This window comes from Phyllostomus discolor, chromosome 5 (assembly GCF_004126475.2).
Source record: "Phyllostomus discolor isolate MPI-MPIP mPhyDis1 chromosome 5, mPhyDis1.pri.v3, whole genome shotgun sequence".
In the NCBI taxonomy this organism is placed as follows: domain Eukaryota; kingdom Metazoa; phylum Chordata; class Mammalia; order Chiroptera; family Phyllostomidae; genus Phyllostomus; species Phyllostomus discolor.
In genome coordinates this window covers 123,202,971-123,222,909 of record NC_040907.2, presented here as the reverse complement: position 1 = coordinate 123,222,909, position 19,939 = coordinate 123,202,971, and the positions used below count along the sequence as shown (strand labels likewise).

The 19,939-nt window shown below is 42.8% G+C and overlaps 1 protein-coding gene across 8 annotated transcripts in view; it reads left to right on the top strand.

Annotated features, from left to right (window-relative positions):
* SEC24C (SEC24 homolog C, COPII coat complex component) overlaps window positions 1-19,939 on the top strand; it is a 25,200-nt gene extending 5,261 nt beyond the window's left edge. For 5 of the 8 annotated variants that reach the window (XM_028513567.2, XM_028513568.2, XM_028513569.2 and 2 more), the window contains exons 4-24: window positions 8,320-8,495; window positions 8,710-9,081; window positions 9,409-9,545; window positions 10,768-10,836; window positions 12,162-12,273; window positions 12,506-12,633; window positions 13,803-13,941; window positions 14,148-14,263; window positions 14,433-14,557; window positions 14,701-14,892; window positions 15,098-15,191; window positions 15,405-15,521; window positions 15,877-16,047; window positions 16,548-16,644; window positions 16,746-16,891; window positions 17,118-17,256; window positions 17,401-17,519; window positions 17,607-17,786; window positions 18,023-18,214; window positions 18,451-18,540; window positions 18,697-19,939. In XM_028513567.2, the coding sequence (XP_028369368.1) occupies window positions 8,320-8,495; window positions 8,710-9,081; window positions 9,409-9,545; window positions 10,768-10,836; window positions 12,162-12,273; window positions 12,506-12,633; window positions 13,803-13,941; window positions 14,148-14,263; window positions 14,433-14,557; window positions 14,701-14,892; window positions 15,098-15,191; window positions 15,405-15,521; window positions 15,877-16,047; window positions 16,548-16,644; window positions 16,746-16,891; window positions 17,118-17,256; window positions 17,401-17,519; window positions 17,607-17,786; window positions 18,023-18,214; window positions 18,451-18,540; window positions 18,697-18,837 (3,052 nt within the window). In that variant the 3' untranslated portion in view covers window positions 18,838-19,939. The remainder of the gene's footprint in view (window positions 1-8,319; window positions 8,496-8,709; window positions 9,082-9,408; window positions 9,546-10,767; window positions 10,837-12,161; window positions 12,274-12,505; window positions 12,634-13,802; window positions 13,942-14,147; window positions 14,264-14,432; window positions 14,558-14,700; window positions 14,893-15,097; window positions 15,192-15,404; window positions 15,522-15,876; window positions 16,048-16,547; window positions 16,645-16,745; window positions 16,892-17,117; window positions 17,257-17,400; window positions 17,520-17,606; window positions 17,787-18,022; window positions 18,215-18,450; window positions 18,541-18,696) is intronic. The other 3 variants (XM_028513573.2, XM_028513574.2, XM_028513575.2) reach the window with 1 other exon arrangement.

The following is a 19,939-nucleotide window of genomic DNA, read 5'->3' as shown; positions in this document are numbered from 1 at the left end:
TGTCCTTTATACTAGATCCTTCAAACCCTTCCATATTTTCTTTTTTCATTGAATTTATTGGGGTGACATTGGTTAACAAAATTTTATAAGCTTCAGGTATACAATTCTATAATACTTTATCTGTATATTGTGTTGTGTGTTCACCACCCCAAATCAAGTCTCCTTTTATCACCATTTATCCCCCCTTTTCCGTGTTCTACCTTCTCCCATGCCCCTTTCCCTCTGGTAATCACCATGTTTTCTATGTTTATGAGGTGGTTTTTCCTTTTTTTTCCTAATCCCTTCTTTTTGTCTTTCTTTTAGACCCCCTTTACTCTTTCCTGCACCTTTTTGTATTTTGTTTTTATTTTTCCAGATTACAGATGCTGCTGCTGTCCACTCTGTGGATTATTAACCTCTCAGTACCTGGGTTCTTTTGCATGTTCTTTGTCTTTCTTTGAACTTGAAGTTTTTTTCCTGTCTAGACATATATCTTCAATAATTATTTCTATCATACTGAGCCTGCCTAAGAGAGAAACAGGAAAAGGGGACCTTAGGATATTTGTCTCTTCTGACTTTCCTCTTTCCTCTTGTTCAGGCACTTAGTAGGACTTATTGGTTAAGTTCAGGTGTGACCAATTATGAAAGAAAAGATCTTAAAGGAAAACCATATATGTCATTCTGTGAAAGCTTTCATTGTTCATCAAGGCCAGTATATTATTATTATGAGGATCATTGAAAAAAACCCACATATAAATGATGAAAACTTTGGTGGTGCATGGTCTATATAACTGTGGGTATGGTGTGTAGTAATAGAAGAGTTGCTTATTGACATTTTTATGGGGTGTCCAGAATGTACCTTTTTAGTGTTGAATGCAAACCTGGAAAAAGATCCCGAGAAGCTCTCCTAGCCCTGGGTGTTTGAATATTCTGTAAGCAGTATAGAGAATTCATTCATTCATCTAGTCAGAAAATATTTATTTTGTACTATTATGTATCAGACATTATTTTAGAGGTTGGAGATATAGCAGTAAACAAAACAGACCAAGTCTCTGCCCTCATGAGGCTTATAATCTAGTGAAACACTCAAAAGATAACAACTAGACGATATAAATGAGAAAGAAAACAGTAAGGATATAGAGCATGACTGTGAGAAGGTAGGGAGCTGTTTTAAATACATCAGTCAAGGAAAGCCTCTCTGAAGTGGTATTCAAAACCTAAGTGAAATGATGAAGGGAGCGCTTTATAGGTCTAGGGGAAGTGTTGTAGATAGAGGGCACAACAAGTGCAAAGGTCCTGATGGAGAAATTAATTTGGTGGGTGTGAGGAAGAGCAAGGAGGCCAGTGTGGCTAGCCCAGTAGAGAGTAGAGGAGATGAGGAAGAAACAGGCAGGAGATATATTATACAGTGCTTTGTAAGCCTTATTAAGACATTTAAATTTGATTTTAGTTGCTGTGAGAAGCCTTTGGAGAATATTAAGCTGAGGAGTAATATTCCCATTATTTGTTTATTTATGTAATGGATAGTCATTGCGATGTAAAACTCATACAAAAATACATACAAGACAAATTAAGGCTTAAGGGATTATTATAAAGTGAACCCCCTTGTAACTACAACCCAGATCAAGAAATAGAACTCTGTCACATACTATAAAAGGCCTATTCATTTATCTCAGTTAAATCATAACTCTCTCCCTTCCCGCATAAGTAACCAGTATCCTAACTTTTATGGTAACTATTGTCTTGTGTTTTTAAAAATAGTTTACACTTAAAGGTACATTCCCAAAATACCACAGTTTAGTTTCGCCTAGTAAAAAAAAAAACAACCTTAATGTGTCTTTTAAGTCTATAGGTTCCCTCTCATCTTTATCATTGAAGAATCCAAGCTAATTGAACTGAAGAGTTTCCCACAGCCCGGGTTCTCCTGGTTGCATATTCATGTTATAGTTTAATGAGTTCCTCTTTCCTTTGTATTTCCTGCAAATTAGCAGCTAGGTACAGAGGCTGGATCTGGGTTTGATTTCTTTGGGTAATGTGGGCCAAGGCTATTGGAGGCAGATAATATCTTGTTTTCTCGCGTTTTGTGAAATTAGTAGTTGATGCTTGATGCATATGTAGATTAATTTGTTGGGTTTTCAGAATGGTGATATTCTAATTCTTTTGTTTCTTTTTCATGCATTTGTTTGAATACCATTATAGATAATTTTTATCATCTGTTATTTGGTTATAGTTGTGCAATTCATGTAAGGTAAATGCTTGATTCTTTACCTTCATTTACCAGTTTACAAGGGAATGGATTGGTTTTCTGTTGTCTACTGAAGGTCACCAGTTCTTTTTGACTCATTATGAATTTATGGACTTTTAACGTACTTGATGGGTTTCAATCCATTGTAATTATTATCATTATTGAAGTCGAAAATGCCCCATTTTGGCCAATGGCAGCCTCTTAATTGATTCCCGAGTCCTTTTGATGGGACCCTAGTAATCTTTAAGTATGGTAAGATGTTCCAGGCTTATCTTATATGAGATGATCTTGGTTTGGTTTAGGATGGCAGTGGTAGAGGTATGAGAAATAGATCTGGGATGCATTTCAAAGGTAGAGTCAATAGGATTGAACATGAGTTAAAAGAGGATTTCTGTATGACTCTTAACTTGTTGGCTTAAGAAACTGGGTGCTATTTACTGGGGTAGGAAATATTTGAGAAGGAGTGGATTTGGGGGTGAAATGAAGGGTTTTATTTTGTTCATGATAGATTTAAGAAAGCTGCTAGCTGGGAGACTGGTGAAGATGGCAGCATAGGTTTTGGAATATATTAAAAAAAAATTAAAAAGCTTCCAGCTACCAAATAGAGATATTGAGTGGGTAGTTGTATATACTAGAGCTGAGGAATGATGTTGGGACTGGAGATATAAATCTGGAGGTCTTCTGTATAGAGATATTAAGCCACAGGACTAGATGAAATCACTTAGAAAGTGAGAGGTGAGAGTAAAGAATAGAATTGAATACTGAACCTTGGAGCTTACCAACATTTAAAAAGAAGTTAGAGGAGGAGCTGTCAAAAGGCAATGAGAAAGTGCAGTAGTGAGGTAGGAGATTAGGTAGGAGAGCATTGCATCCTGAAACTAGATGAAGAAAGAATTTCAGGAAGGCAGGAGTAATTAATTAGCTGTGCTGTTTGCTGCTGAAAGGTAAGATGCGGACTGAGGGTTGACCTCGGGTTTGGCAAGGTTCAGCATCATTGATAAATGTAGTTTCAGTGGAGATATGAGGACAACTATTTCGTTGCAGTGGGTCACAGAGTTTCAGTTGGGTAGTAGATTATTATAACCTGAAAAGCTATTTGCTACAAACATCTAGGAAAGAGAAAGGAAATAGAAGCAAAAATTTTTTTCAAGTGCATAATCAAGCTTAAAAGAAAGTGAAATCTTTAAGTGCTAGAGACACCAAGTGGGAACTGAAAAATGAGAGTGGTAAGCTGACACTGGCTGCCTGTGGAGAGGGCGGGAATTATCATCTTGAGAATCTGGGGCTTAAGCAGATACTGGAGTGGAGTTAAGCAGATACTGGGGATGGAGGATGAATCTTTTGGCTTTTCTGAGCTGAGATTCAGAATGAAGACCTTGTTTATGAAGTCTGGACTTGGGCTGCACCTTTCATGAACAGATCGACTGGGGGGAAAAATCTGCACACTGGCAGAGAGAGAATCCTGTTTCTCCTAGGTTGGCTGTGGATAAGTGGGGGGAAAAATGGTTTTGGGACTGCAGATGAACATGAGGGAGCTATTTGGAGTGACAAAAATGTTCTAAAGGTGAATTCTGGTGATGGTTACACACTTCTGTAAATTTACTAAAAATTGTGAATTATACACTTAAAAGGAGTGAATTTGATGGCATGAAACTTATTATCTCAAAGCTTTTTAATTTGATCTTGAGTGGCAACATCTTCCAGAAGCAAATGCAAAACAGTCACACTCCCTCAGCCTAGTCTGAGGAGATTCTCAGGAAAAACAGTATTGATTAGAGTAATTAGAGACTATTAAAGGAGTGCAGATAGTAGAATAGTACCTTGAAAGCATTAAGGGAATATAGTGGTCAACCTAGAATTATGTCCCTAGCTAAGAGAGAGGGCAAATACAGACATTTTCAGACACAGACTGAGAGTTTATTATGTATAGACTGTGGTTGAGAAAATGGCTAAGGAAAAGAAAATGAACCCAGAAAGTAGGAACTTTGTAGAGACAGAGAAATAGTAATTAGAGACAGAGTATAGATCAGTTCTTTTGCAATATTTGGCTAAAAAGAGGAGCAAAAGCTTGAGGGGTGTGTGAAGTTTTCAGGCGATTTTATTTGGATTTCAAAAAAAACATTGAGATACAATTTACATACCATGTGAATTTAAAGTATACAATTCAGTGGTTTTTATTGTATTCACAGTTATATGCAACCATGATCACAGACAATTTTATAACATTTTATCACCTCAAGAAGAAACACCATATCCTTTAGCTAAGGAGCTGTGCCTTTGTATCTATTCCTTCAATCCCCTACACACACAACTCTAAGCAACCACTAATTTTTTTTCAGTGTCTATAGATTTCCCTATTCTGGACTTTCATATGAGTGAAATCATATGCTGTGTGATATTTCGTAACTAACTTCCTTCACTCGGCATAACTTTTTAATGTTTGTATCGCAGCATGTATCAGTACTTTTTTATGGCCAAGTAATATTTCATTATATGGATACAACACCACATTTCATTTATCTATTTATCCCCTGATGGACTTCTGGGTTTTTGCATTATAGTTGTTGGGGTTTTTTTGTTTTTTTTTGTTTTTTTTTGAGATGTTTGTATGTTTGATTGAATGGAAAGTACATTGGAGCTCTGGCTGGTGTGGCTCAGTGGATTGAGTGCCAGCCAGTGAACCAAAAGGTTGCCAGTTCCATTTCCAGTCAGGGCACATGCCTGGATTGTGGGCCAGGTCCCCAATAGGAGGCACGTGAGAGGCAACCACATATTGATGTTTCCCTCCCTCTCTTTCTCCTTCCCTTCCCCTCTGTCTAAAACTAAAATAAATAAAATCTTTAAGAAAAAAAAGGAAAGTAAGTACATTGGGGCCCTGGCTGGATAACTCAGTTGATTAGAGTGTCATCCAGATGCACCAAGGCTGTGGGTTCGATTCCTGGTTAGGACACATACAAGAATCAACTAGTGAATGCATAAATAAGTAGAATAACAAATTCATGTTTCTTTCTCTGCCTTTTTGTCTCTCTCTAAAATCAATAAATAAAAATTAAAAGAAAAAAAGGTACAATGGAAAGACAAGTTCCAGAATAGAAAAGGTATTTACACATATAGTAGACATAAACACGTAAAATAGTATCCAGACTATGTAAAGAGCTCCTACTTTTTAACCAATAAGAAAAAGTCAATCCAGTTGAAAAAATAATGGACAAAAACCAGAACAGGTTTTTACAAAGAAGAGACACTAATAGCCAGAGAACATATTAAGTCATTCATTGATGATTGCCAGTTGGGAGGGGAGTTGGGAGGATGGGTCAAAAAGGTGAAAGGGATTAAGAATTCTGTACAAATTGCCAGTTATAAAAATAGTCATGGATATAAAATACAATATAGGGAATATAGTCAGTAATATTATAATAACTTTATATGGTGTCAGATGGGTACTAGGCTCATCTGGGTAATCACTTCATAAGGTATATAATTGTCTAATCACTGTATTGTATACCTGGAACTAATATAATATTGTATGTCAACTGTAATTGAAAAATAAAATTTTTCAAAAAGCCATTCAACCTCAAAAGTAGTGAAAAACAACCACAACAGGATTCTCCTGTGTATCAATCAGATTGGCAAAATTAAAAAGTCCGAGAAAACTGAGTATTGCTGAGAATATGGGGTAACAGGAACTCTTATCTACTGCTGTTCAGATGCAAATTTATACAACTATTTGGGGAGAATAATTTGGAATTATCTGTTAAAATTGAAGATATGCATACCTTATAATCCAGTTATTTTACTCATAGTTATATACTTTAGAAAAACTAACGTATGTAAACAAGTTTATTGGATGTTTGTCATAGCAGCATTGTTTGTAATATCCAAAAATTAGGAAAACCCACATATTCTTCTGCATTAAAATACTTAAGTAAATTATAGCATGTTTATTTAGTGAAACAACATTTCATGATGAGTAGAGGATAGATAAATTTCATAAACATGCTTAAACAAAAAGTGTACATATGATGTGCTTCTGTTTACAAAAGTTTAAAAAATAGAAAAAACTGAACTATATGATTTTAAAGACAAGGGAATGATTATTAGGAAGTTAGGAAAGTAGTTGCTTCTGTGATCAGGGAGAGGGCTATAGTGGAGGGGAGACACACGGGGCCTTACTATATTGTTTCTTGACTTGGTTTTGAATTCATGGGTGTTTGAATTATAATTATTTAACAGTATATATGTGTTTAATGCATTTTTTTCTATATGTCATTTCACAATTTAAAAATAAAGTGCTTTGGACTAAGAATCAGGTCTGGGCTCTAGTTTTAGCTTGGTTTGCCACTAATGTATTTTTTTATCTACTCTGTCTCCCTCATTATTTTGCTGGGAGGATTACATTAAAGCACTTAGAGACACTTTATAAGTTGTAAAGCTGTATATAGGTACATACACAGATGGTGGTTTATTCTTACTTGGGCACATGACAGGATAACAGGTAGTTGATAATATTATCCATATTAATAGAGTAGGACTATGGAATATAATAATTCTGACAAGGATTTATGAGCATCTGTCATGGGGCTAATAGTTTGGTGCTATGGAAGATAAAAACTGTTAAGCCAGCACTGACTGGAGTGTCTCGGTTGGGTGTCATCCTGCAGAGTGAAAGGTCTCTCGTTCAATTCCTGGTCAGGGCACACACCTGGGTTGCAGGTTTAGTTCCCATTCGGGACAGGTATGAGTGGCAACCAGTTGATGTTTCTCTGTCACATCAATGTTTCTACCTCTCTTCTTCCCTCCCTTCCCCTCTTTCTGAAAATAAATAAACAAAATCTGTTTTAAAAAGAAATCAACAACTGCAAAGCCCAGTGAAGAGCTTAGGGAGGTAAGGTTCACTGGCATAACAGTTAGAAAATACTAGTTGAATGAAAAAGAAAGTGTTACACTACCGGACTAGTAGAAGCTGACCAAATATAATAATGTACCAGCTATTCAATAAAGACAAAATAAACAAGAAGGATAAATCAGAATTTCAATGTAATAAACTATTGTGAAGAATTTGATTCATTCTTGAAATCCCAGAAGGAGTTTATTGTGTATAATAATCTACGTCAGGGGTGTCAAGCTCATTTTCATCAGCGGCCCCATTAGCCTTGCGGTTGCCTTCAAAGGGCTGAATGTAATGTTAGGACTGTATAAATGTAACTACTCCTCAACTAGGGGCAAGGAGCTTGGTGCCGCCGCTGGGTAGAAACAAGGTACCGGGCCGGATAAAACAAGGTGGAGGGCCGGATTCAGCCCACGGGCCTTGTATTTGCCACCTGTGATCTATGTTGTAGATTTCTGTAGTAATAACACTAAAACACCAGTAGGAGTTGCTAGTTGATAGGCAATGATACCGGAATGATTTTGTATTTATATTTTAATGTGCCATCTGATACCATGGGACTCCCTGACATAGCTATCCAAGTAATCAGACTTTGGTAGATAGACCCAGCTAGAAGGCTACCTGGTTTATGTTGAATTTTGGTTGCCTGCTTCTGGTGGAATTTACACATTTTTACGATTAGCACAGATTCCAAACTCAGCTGTCCTGCTCCACTGATCTTCTAGAACTTTCTAACACCTTTCCCAGGATAAAGTAATAAATACTTTGGTTTAAAAGTTAAACAGTCAAACTTCATTAGTTTGATCCCACATTTGTTAAGTACCTTTTGAGTTAGTATTTCTGTGCACCTTCTGTTTCAGGTCCTTTAAGGATTCTGATTACAAAACAGGTGATTGGTCAGCAAAGGATTGAGGCAGAGGAGATGACAATCTAAGTAGGAGAGTAAATAATATGTGATCTGAGGGTGCTTGGCATATGTTTGTGGAGTGAACCTGGTGGCAAATAAGATTTGTCATGAATAATCACAGTGTGGATCAGCAGGAATATAGTTTATCTGCACGTATACAAAAGTATGAAGTCATAAATGAGCCCAGGATGAGATTAAGATACTGTAAAGCAATATAGCTTCCTTTATGGTGTGGATTTCCTGCCAACTTTGAAAGGTGTCCTGCCCCACTAGTCCTTACTGCCTGCCTTCTCTTCACAGGCTCCCTGGGTCTCAGCCATTTGGGTCAGCCCCATTGGCCCCTGTGGTCAGCCAGCCAACTGTGCTTCAGCCCTATGGTCCTCCCCCAACAAGTGCACAGGTGACTGCCCAGATGGCTGGAATGCAGATCAGTGGTGCTGTTGCCCCGGCCCCTCCCCCTTCAGGGTTGGGCTATGGTGAGTAGCTGTGACTACAGGAATGTTACTGTTCCCCCCTTTTTTAGAAGCATCAGGCTGTGGGGCTATCCGTTAAACCCTTTTATTCCTTATGCCTCTGAGCCCTAGCAGATAGGACAGGCATTCCTGTTCCTCTTATGTGGAAAGGGAAATGAGTTACTGAGTATAAATTCAGTAATGACAGGATTCTGATTCTACCTCTTCTACTTCTCAGGCCCACCAACATCACTGGCCTCAGCCTCAGGAAGTTTCCCTAACTCTGGTCTGTATGGCTCCTATCCTCAAGGCCAGGCTCCTCCCCCTAGCCAGGCACAGGGTTCTTCTGGGGCCCAGCCTCCCCAGCGATCTGCCCCACAGCAGGCCTCCAGCTTCACACCCCCAGCTTCAGGGGTTCCTCGGATGCCTTCAATGACTGGTCCGGTACTGCCTGGACAGAGTTTTGTGGGACCCCCAGTGAGCCAGCCCAACCATGTGTCCTCACCTCCTCCTCAAGTTCTACACCCTGGTACCCAGATGGCTGGGCTCCCGGGACAGCTGCCACCTATGCACTCCTCCCAGCAGCCAGGCTATCAACTGCAACAAAATGGTGAGTTTTTCCCAAGGTCTGTCTAGAAGCCAAAAGCTTCAGCTATTTAGGTGGGGTTTTTTTTGTTTGTTTGTTTTTGGTATTGCTTGCTAAGTGATAAACTAGATGGACAGCTTCGGTGTATTATTAGTAGGATGTAGGGTTTATTCATTATTCTCATTGTTTATTCTTTATTTGTTATTCTCATTGTTCAGATAGTGTGGTCTTTCTCTGAGTGGTTATTACTCTGCCTCATAATTCTACATTTATAGGAGGCTAGTTATTTCCCTGAAGCCTTTAGAAGAGAGGGAATTTTGAGCTCATCAACCTTGTGTCCTTGTCGCTCAGGTTCCTTTGGACCAGTCCGGGGCCCTCAGCCCAATTATGGAAGTCCCTACCCAGGAGCACCCTCTTTTGGCAGTCAGCCCGGGCCTCCTCAGCCACTGCCTCCTAAGCGCCTGGATCCTGATGCCATCCCGAGCCCTGTAAGTAGATTAGTAATGTGGTCCTGGGGAAGGAGTTTGTAAACTCCTGCCAGATAAGTAAATCAACCTAGATGAGATGCTTGCCAATGTTTTCTGATTATTTTCCCTCATCATTCATCTTCTCCTACGTGTAGAAGCTAGGTGTAATTTTTGACCCTTTGAACTGTAGCTTGAGGTCCCAGATGTCTTCTGGGGCACTTTTACTCCATAGCTGGGCAGGAAAGGAAGGGAAGCCAGGAGTGATCAGCAGTGTCAGTAGAGCTCTGGGTTGAGTGCTGTGTTCTCTTAACTATTGGACATAGCATGGTAATCTCTACCCATCTGTGGCATAGTGGCTGTGGCCAGGTCTTGTCCTCTTAGATCTAGTAGGACAGCAGCCTTAATGGGTAGGGCTGGTGGGAATTCTCTGGTATTAGATGTTAAGAGAAGGAAGGCTTCACTGGTTTCTCTCTGCCCCTACTTGGGTAGTTTTAGGGAAAAACCTTTAGTACTTCTATTTGCTAGGCTCCTGTGTGGATGGGGAAAAGTGATCTACAGTTTACAAGGTCAGTTTGGGGAAGCTGCTTGTCCCAGGAAGAGGGTGAATCTCACCCTTAGAGCCATCAGAATTCTCAGGCTTTCCTTATCATACTCAGAATAGAGGTTGGGTCTGAACTCTGAAGCAGGGGCCACTTTATAGCGCTGCCTGCAACATGTGCTCTACCTTACCATGCTTAGCCATTGTCATATTCCATTCTTTTCCCTCTTCCTTTGGGGAACTACCAGGGTGAGGGACATTGTTGGCTAAGGGGGACCTGAAAGTATTAAACAGCCCCTCCTTCCTTTCCCCTCCTTCAGTGAGAAGGAGATTCCAGTGCATGTGAGGGGAGGCTTCTTTCAGCATAAGACTGGTCCTTAGGTGGGAGGTTTGGCCTTTTGGAGGGAATATTCCTCTTCTTCCTTAAGAATTCTCCCATTCTGCCCCTCTCTGTATAACCCCCGCTTGCCTCCTATATGCCCTTCTCCTTATTTTTCTACATTATAGTCTAAGCCATTAAAGCCTCTGTGTTGGGCCAGAAAGACTTGGAATTTCTGATCTAGACAGAACTTGATATCAGCGCTATGAGCTGGGTTCCAGCTGTTCATGTCTAACTCATCAGGGTTGAGAAGTAACATCTGCTTCTTGTTCTTTTGTCTCCTTCCCTATATTTCCCTGCTGCCTTTATTATTAAAACACTAAAAGCAACTCAATGAGCTGCCTCCTCAGCAGAAAACCAGGCACAGAATAGACCCTGATGCCATTCCTAGTCCAGTAAGTGCAGGGGGTGTGTGGGGGTGTGTGTGTCATCCCTGTGTTAGTGCCATCCATGCATGCGTGTGACTTCATCTTCACTTCATCCACCATATCCATCCTTCTCCATCCTTTCCCTTAGTCCTTCTAGACCTCACTTTGATAAACTAGAAGGATGTGCATGCTTCAAGTCACCATGTAATGAAGAAGTAGCAAGCTGTTACTAGTGCCTTAAGTATGGGGTGGTAGAAGTTCAGGCTGTAAGGGTGGGGTAGGTGGCATGTTAAGCTTTGGTGTTAGGCCTTCTGGCTCCTCCAGGAGCCTACATGTGGGATTTGATGGAACAGGGCAGAGATGAGCGGTAAATCCTTCCCCTTTGGGTTTGAAATTTCTGCACACTGTGGACAAACATTTGGGTAGGTGGCTATGAATGTACAAGTTTGAGATACAAGCTTTCTTACAGGGGAAGGAACTACTGGTTTGGGAAAATGTGGGCCACTTTCTCAACTGGAGAGTCTTTTTGACTCTGATATATTTCTAAGCCTTGACTCCTTCTGCTATGGGATATGGAGTCTTATTCTCCCTTTACTTTTTCTGGTTTTACCAAACTCATCTTGAAGTAACTGGCCAAGGGTCATTAGCCTGTACAAAGATCTGAGTACCAGCTTTGCAAAAATCGTTTTTTGTTTTTTCTTTTTAATTTTTTTCTTTTTCTGGGTTGTCAAAATATGGGAGACTGAGGATTGGGCTATAAGGTATGGGTTCTTAACCTCTTCTCCCATATTTAAACACTGATGCTTACCTTACTTAGCATAAGGCAGCATCTGCTTCCGCACCTTACCTGATCATTTCTGGCTGTGTAATCCTCTCCTTACCCTGTCCCTTCTACTTTCATTAAATGTAGAGTCATTCTAGGTAGATTCATTTTTACATGGTTACTGTTGTCTGTTTTCCTGCTCTGACTCAGACTGTGTCTTTGGGGGGAAGAAATGGGGTAGGCGAGATGGGGGAGGGAAGTGAAATCTGATCATGTTTGAAGGCTTCTGATAAAAGCTGGAGCTGTCCTGGAGTTGGGGGAATAAAAGGGTGATTATTATTGATTGAGGGTTTGGGCAATTCATAAAGAAGCCCATTCTTGGTGTTGCCTGTCCAGCATTTTGCTAATTGTGGAGCAGAAGATTGGCATTGTAGCATTTTATGATCTCCAAAGGAGAGCAGGCCTTGTACATGAGGTGTTTCTTGGCAAATTGTTAGTTTCTGTGCTGCAGTTTCAGCCTTTCTTTCTCCTGGTTTTCTGGGACCTGGTACTCCCTTCTGCCACCTCACTCATTTCACTTTCCCTACAGATTCAGGTTATTGAGGATGACCGGAACAACCGCGGTTCAGAGCCATTCGTTACTGGAGTACGGGGCCAGGTGCCACCCTTAGTTACTACCAACTTCCTAGTGAAAGACCAAGGTGAGAAAGGCATTAACTCCTCCCTGTGGGGACTTTCACTCCAAGATATCAGCTTATAGATGGGACTTTTATCAGTCTTTAATCAAAGATTAGCCCCTCATTGGTTTCTAGGAGGGGAAAAGCCACCATCAGCTCTAGCATTTGTTAGGGTGATAGGGTGGATCAGCAATGGAGAGCTGGTTAACTGGAGGGATTCTGTGATCTGACTCAGGTTTTCTACTTTCTCCTTCAGGGAATGCAAGTCCTCGATACATTCGATGCACATCTTATAATATCCCTTGTACATCTGACATGGCTAAGCAGGCTCAGGTGCCCCTGGCAGCTGTCATCAAGCCACTGGCAAGGCTGCCACCAGAAGAGGTAAGTCAGAGTATAATGAAAGGGAAGAAAGGAGGGACTCCTTCCTAGATATGATTCTGCAGTCACAATGGAAGAAATCTTGGTTGGGCAGGAGGGAGAGTGTCTTCAGTTGTTTTCTATTCCAGGGCTTATACCTGAAGAGGGTGATAGGGATAAGAACAAAAGCCCAAGGCATCGCTGAATGGGATCAGGATCTGTAGGGAAAACAAGCAATATGAAAAGAGGCAGGGCCAACGTATAGGGGAAGAGACAGCTGGATTGAGGAGACAGCTGGATGCAGGAGCCTCTGATAGTATGGTCATTTCCAGATGATTAGAAGAACACCATCCTAAAACCAAAATTATTCTATTGTATTTTTTTCTTATATGACATCCTTGTCATACCAGGTAAGTTAGCATATAAGGAAAAAAGGTACATTAGGATCCAGTAGTCCTTCTCTTACCTGGTTTGAGCCCTAATCTGTCACCCTAGCACTTGAAATCAGCATAAAAAGATAAAAAACTTGGCATCTGCACTGCCAGGCCTTGGTAGAATACCCTCATGTTCATGCCTAGCTTACTAAACTCAGGGTAGATTTCTCTATAACCAGAAACTCAGGCTCAAGGTTCACTTTATATCCTGTCTCTGTCTTCTCTTTTTCTCTTCCTGGGTCTCAATGGAGATGCTTAGACATTTGGCTGCCGGTCTCTTATCTGTAGGGTGACATCTGCCTGGGGCATCAGTAAGTGCCACATAAACCTAGGAATGGGAAGCAGAAGCATCATAGATACTTGGTTGGGGAAGGAAGCAAGAACTCTGGGGCAAAAGTAAAGGTAATTGAAGATAGGGTCAGAATGAGAATCCTAGGTAATTTTTGCCTTTCTCCTCATATGTCCATGGCAGTGCCTGGCTTGGTAGGGCCAATTTCACAGTCCATTTTCTCTTTCCAGAAGTGAAATTCTGGATGTGGGGAGTAAGGAGAGACAACCATGGAATTTAGACTCTTAGGGATATATCTGTGACCAATACCCTTATCATTTGTCTTCATTCCCCTTCACTGGACTCCCTCCCCAGGCAAAATATTTGAGCTATGGCTTCTCCCTCCAGGTCGTTCCTTCTCATGTGTTTCTACATGTCTCAAACCACTGTAGCTTCCCTGTATGTCTGAGCCCTTCCCCTTTGCTCCTTAGGCTTCACCGTATGTCGTCGACCATGGGGAATCTGGCCCTTTGCGCTGCAATCGCTGCAAAGCGTACATGTGCCCTTTCATGCAGTTCATTGAGGGAGGGAGGCGCTTCCAGTGCTGCTTTTGCAGCTGTATCAATGATGGTATGTTCTCAGTGGCTGGGACTGGGGGAAAGATCTGGATTTCATCTTCATTGTTTTCTTTCTAGTTAGATAGATGAGGGTCCTAGGAACTGAGGAAGTAGGTCACATATGGGGATATGGGGCAGTATAGAGTGAGCTCAGCCAGGAGCAGATTTACTAAGATTGAGAGTGGACCTTTGAATAACACTCTGCCATACTCCCCACAGTTCCCCCTCAGTATTTTCAACATCTGGATCATACCGGAAAACGTGTGGATGCTTACGACCGTCCTGAGCTGTCCCTGGGCTCTTATGAATTCTTGGCCACTGTAGATTACTGCAAGGTGAGGGAAGATAGCATGGGGAGGAGCAGTGGACAGAGGACAATGAGACAGCTAAGAATTGCTGTGATCATTTCCCTCACCTCTTCTTTGTCCTCTTTGATGTTGACTTCTCTCTAATCAACTGGCCTGCTTAGCAATGCCCCTCTCTCTCCATTTATTTCCTTTGCAGAACAATAAATTCCCCAGCCCTCCTGCCTTCATCTTCATGATTGATGTCTCCTACAATGCCATCAGGAGTGGTCTTGTTAGGCTCCTCTGTGAGGAGCTCAAGTCACTGTTAGACTTTCTACCTAGGTGAGAGGGAGCTGAGGTGCTTCCTTTGCATAGTGATGTGGGGTGTGAGGTGGTGTCTGGGTTGACAGCAGATGGAGCCTGATGTCATGAGGCTGGGTGGTGGAGAAGGTGACAGGTTTGGGTAACAATGTCACCTTCTACAGGGAGGGTGGAGCAGAAGAGTCAGCAATCCGAGTTGGCTTTGTCACCTATAATAAGGTGCTCCACTTCTACAATGTGAAGAGCTCATTGGCCCAGCCACAGATGATGGTTGTATCTGATGTGGCTGACATGTTTGTGCCACTGCTGGATGGCTTCCTGGTCAACGTCAATGAGTCCCGGGCAGTCATCACGAGGTAAGAGCCAGATTGCAGCGGTAGAGCAGAGGTGGGGTGGGTACAATCAAAGAAAGCCACAGAATTGAGCAGAGGGGTCAGCAGAAGAACAGGAGCTGTGCCTCAGGAGTTTTCAGAGTTTGGTGGCCAGAGGACTCTTCAAAGAATTTAGGATTCTGGAATCCAGATAACAATTTTGATTGCCTCTCATCACCTCTCTCTTCAGCTTATTGGATCAGATTCCAGAAATGTTTGCAGATACAAGAGAGACAGAGACAGTATTTGCCCCAGTTATCCAGGCTGGGATGGAGGCGCTGAAGGTAAGGCTAGAGTACCCAGCAACCTGCTCTGTCTCACTTTCCTCTGACCATTGCACCCCTTGGGATACAACCTGTTTCATCAGTTTTTTATTACTGTCCAGTGAGTTAGCCTGTGTGACATATCTGGCACTGAGTAAATGACAAGGGAGAGGATGAATGAATAATAGATGAATAAAGGAAAGAATAAATAAGTAGTCCTCTCTTCTTTCCTAGGCTGCAGAGTGTGCAGGGAAGCTGTTTCTGTTCCACACCTCCCTGCCCATCGCAGAGGCCCCAGGGAAACTGAAGAACAGAGATGATAGGAAGCTGATCAACACAGACAAGGAGAAGGTGTGGGATTGGGCGATAGGGGGAGGACTTTCCCTTGTAGAGGAGGGTGGTGACTCTTCACAATACAATACAGTATTATTAATTTTCTTGAGGGGAAGAGATATTCTGCCCTTTCTCATGTCACATTTGTGACTGCCAACCTTCTCCACTGCTCCCCACCTTTCTATCCCATCTCATTCCAAAGCTCTGGGTACATTCCTTTTTTTAAAAAAGAATGTTCTACTACTGTTACAAATTTCTGTGAGTAGATCAGTAGATCAGATGTTTTACATATATTTGAATATCCCATATTACATATACAATTCTCAAATAGGGTGTAACAGATATTTGAACATTTTCTTCTATTCCACCCCAGACTCTGTTCCAGCCTCAGACTGGTGCTTATCAGACGCTGGCCAAAGAGTGTGTGGCCCAAGGTTGCTGTGTAGACCTCTTCCTTTTCCCTAACCAGTATGTGGATGTGGCCACGCTCTCTGTTGTGCCCCAGCTCACTGGTGGCTCTGTCTACAAATATGCTTGCTTTCAGGTACGGCATGGGACTCTGGGTGGCCTGTGGAAGCAGGACAGGGAATGTCTGTCTACATGTGGAGTTGCTATTTAGCTATGGACTCATTAGTAGGAGTAGTGTTAGAGGAGAAGACCGCAGAATGTGAAGAAGAGAGCCATGAGTAGCGGTTGGGAGTGTGGGGCTTAGAACTGGCCCTGGGTTGATATTCTGGCCCTACCACTTACTAGCTGTATAACCTTTGGGAAATTAATTATTGTCTCTTTGTTTCTTCATCTATAAAATGGAGTTTTAATACTTATTATTAATTAGGATTTGTCATCACAATCAAGTCATTATATGTAAAGCATTTGATGTGGGATCTGGCACGTAATGTGCTTAAAAGCTATCATTATCATCATCAACACCATTATCATCATCTTTACTATTGTTATTACAATTCAGCTTGTAGAGTGGAGGAGGTGCAGGGAGATTGTCTGCAGGATGTTATGTGGTGTGACTTTGGGCATGGTGGGCTACAGGTGGAGAATGACCAGGAACGGTTTATGAGTGACCTTCGTCAGGATGTACAGAAGGTTGTTGGCTTTGATGCTGTGATGCGGGTCCGGACGAGCACTGGTCAGTCCTGGTTGGAAAAGAGCAGGTGGGGGGCTTAATCTGGGAGGGGGGCAAGTGGCACCTGTCATACCTTCAGCCTGATCCTATCCATGTGGCCTCAGGTATCCGTGCTATAGATTTTTTTGGAGCTTTCTACATGAGCAATACAACAGATGTGGAGCTGGCTGGGCTGGATGGGGACAAGACGGTGACTGTGGAATTCAAGCATGACGATCGACTTAATGAAGAGAGTGGAGCCCTCCTGCAGGTGGCAGGCGGGAGAGAGGGACTGGGGAGGAAGTCTCAAGTGTCATTTCACTGGATATAAATAGGCTTCAAGAAAGAGGGTGAGGGGTGGGTAGAGAGGAGTAGAAGAAGATGGGGAAGGGATGGCTCATGTCTTTTCTGTAGTTAAATAATATAGCAAAGGAGCAGTTTCTCAGAGGGCTTTGGTGAGGAAGGGATGTGAGCTCCCCCTTTCTCCCTTCCCCTAGTGTGCCTTGCTCTACACCAGCTGTGCAGGGCAGCGACGGCTCCGCATACACAACCTGGCCCTGAACTGTTGTACCCAGCTAGCTGATCTGTATCGAAACTGTGAGACCGACACGCTTATCAACTACATGGCTAAGTTTGGTGAGGAGAGAGGCAGGGCAGGGTGGGATTTGGGCTGAAAAAGGTGATAGTCAACGGATTCAGTATTCCCAGGTAGGTGTGGTGGGAACGTACATGTGATAGGGTGGCTGACCAGGGACCATGCTCTTTCTGTTTCTTATCTAGCGTACCGGGGGGTTCTGAACAGCCCTGTGAAGACTGTCCGTGACACTCTTATCACGCAGTGTGCACAGATCCTGGCCTGTTACAGAAAGAACTGTGCTAGCCCCTCCTCTGCAGGACAGGTGGGGCAAGAATGTTGGTGGAGGAATTGTTTGCATTTGGGAGGGATTTCTTATGATTATTGACTTTATCTTGATGACCTCCCTCAGTTGATCCTTCCTGAGTGCATGAAGCTACTCCCAGTTTACTTGAACTGTGTGTTGAAGAGTGATGTCCTGCAGCCTGGAGCTGAAGTCACTACAGATGACCGTGCCTATGTCCGACAGCTGGTTACCTCCATGGATGTGGCTGAGACCAATGTCTTCTTCTATCCTCGGCTCCTACCACTGGTGCGATTGAGGGCTGGAGTGTGGGACATTGCACTGAGATGGGCATCATAGAAGGAGGACAAGAAAGATTAGTATTATCTGTGTCTGTCATTAATGAATTTGTTTTTACTTATATTTTCTGATGTAATTTTCATGTAGAGAATTAACTGAGGGACTTAGCTTTCTGAAATTTTTGTGCATGGGAGGTGATAAACTTGTCTTATGGTCCTCAGTCACATTTCCCCCCTTTCATCTAGACAAAGTCTCCTATTGAGAGTACCACTGAACCACCAGCAGTTCGAGCATCTGAAGAGCGTCTAAGCAACGGAGATATATATTTGCTGGAGAATGGGCTCAACCTTTTCATCTGGGTGGGAGCAAGTGTCCAACAGGGTGTTGTCCAGAGCCTCTTCGGCGTGTCCTCCTTCAGTCAGATCACCAGTGGCTTGGTGAGGGCAGGGCATCAAGGAGAATATGGGTGTGGAAATGCACTTTGTGGTAGCAATGAATAAAATTAGTGTGCTAGTCCTCTTAAATAGCAGGGGCCACTTGGGAGGGCAGGGAGGGTGCTGTCATTCTTCCTAAGCTTCCTTGTTTCAGATGATGCATAAATCTGTGCTGCCCCATTTTGACTGGATTCAAGAGTCCCTTACCTTAATGTTAAATGAATTTTGTGTTCCACCAGAGTATTCTGCCAGTTCTGGATAATCCATTGTCCAAGAAGGTTCGAGGCCTCATTGATAGCTTAAGGGCACAGAGATCGCGGTACATGAAGGTAACACTGATATGAACCTTGGATGTTTTACCTTGTCAAGTCCTCACCTGGAAGGGGTGGGGGGTTGTAGAGAGTGAGTAAGTGACTGGATAATGGGATTTCAGGGCATGTTTAATTCCCCCTGGCTCTGCCTCATGATCCTGTCTTTGGCCTTAGCTTATCGTGGTGAAACAGGAGGACAAGCTGGAGATGCTGTTCAAGCACTTCCTGGTGGAAGACAAGAGCCTGAATGGGGGAGCATCCTATGTGGACTTTCTCTGTCATATGCACAAGGAGATTCGGCAGCTACTGAGCTAGAGCAAGTGGGTAAATGGCATAGGATCCTAGGCCAGTTTCCAGAAAGTACCCCAGGGTAGCAGGGAAACCAGGACAGTTCCATATCTTATAAGTCATGTAAGCTGACCTCAGTCTCTTTGGGGGGAGGGGGAGGTATAAGGAGACACCTTCTTTCTGGGCTCAAGTATCCTACCACTCTGTCATGTCCTGCTGATGGAAGGTGCCCCTGTCCCCTCACTTTGCCTTCCTTTTCCTGCTAATCCTGTCGTAATGAATGTAGTTCTCAGTTCACTGTATATGATTCGGTGTTGGGGGATTTGGAGGCACTCAGACCCTGGCAGTATCGTGTCCTTTTGGACCAACCTCCAAGAAGAAGGAACAGGCAGAAAGAAGTGGAGATCCTAGGATTATTGTGGGGGGAGGGGCTATTTCAGCTCAGTGCCATCCACAACTTCCTATATTAGGGATAAAACATACAGGTGCACAAGAGCTCGAGTACAACCCTGAGGTGGTGGGGAGAACAGTGGTTGGTCCTTCTTGGGCCTGGAAGTCAGCAGCTAAGTCAAAATTACTGAGGGTGGTGGGTGGTGGATTAGCTTTCTCTGCTTCCACTGCTTTTTTCTGTCCTGCAATGATTGGTGATGAATTTGTGGATAGAGGCACATTGTCAGAGGTGAAAGAGCCTGAGAACCAAGGTGCAAAGTATGTAAAGACCTGGGAGAGGTACCACCTCCTTTCCAGCTGGAGAGGCCCAGCACTGGATGGTTCTGTAGGAAGCCTGGTCATCAACTTGCAATACCTCACAGAGCCAACCCACATCCCACTCCGAGCTCCCACTGGAAACACTGCTTCTCCAAGATGGGGTTTGTTGGGGAGCGAGGTGAAGGTGGCCAGAGCTCTGTCCTCTCCTCCCGAGACACCACCTGGGCTTTGGTATTGACAGAGTGGCTGACAGTTATCTTCCAACGCAAACCGGCTGGAACAAGACAAGGGCTGGGCTTCATGGTGGCCAGGCTTGCTCCCAGCCTGTGATGCCCCTGCTCTGGACCTCTCATTTCTCTTCATTGGTTTATTTTTCAATGCATCTTTAATTTGTAAAGAAATAAAATAAATTAAGATGTAA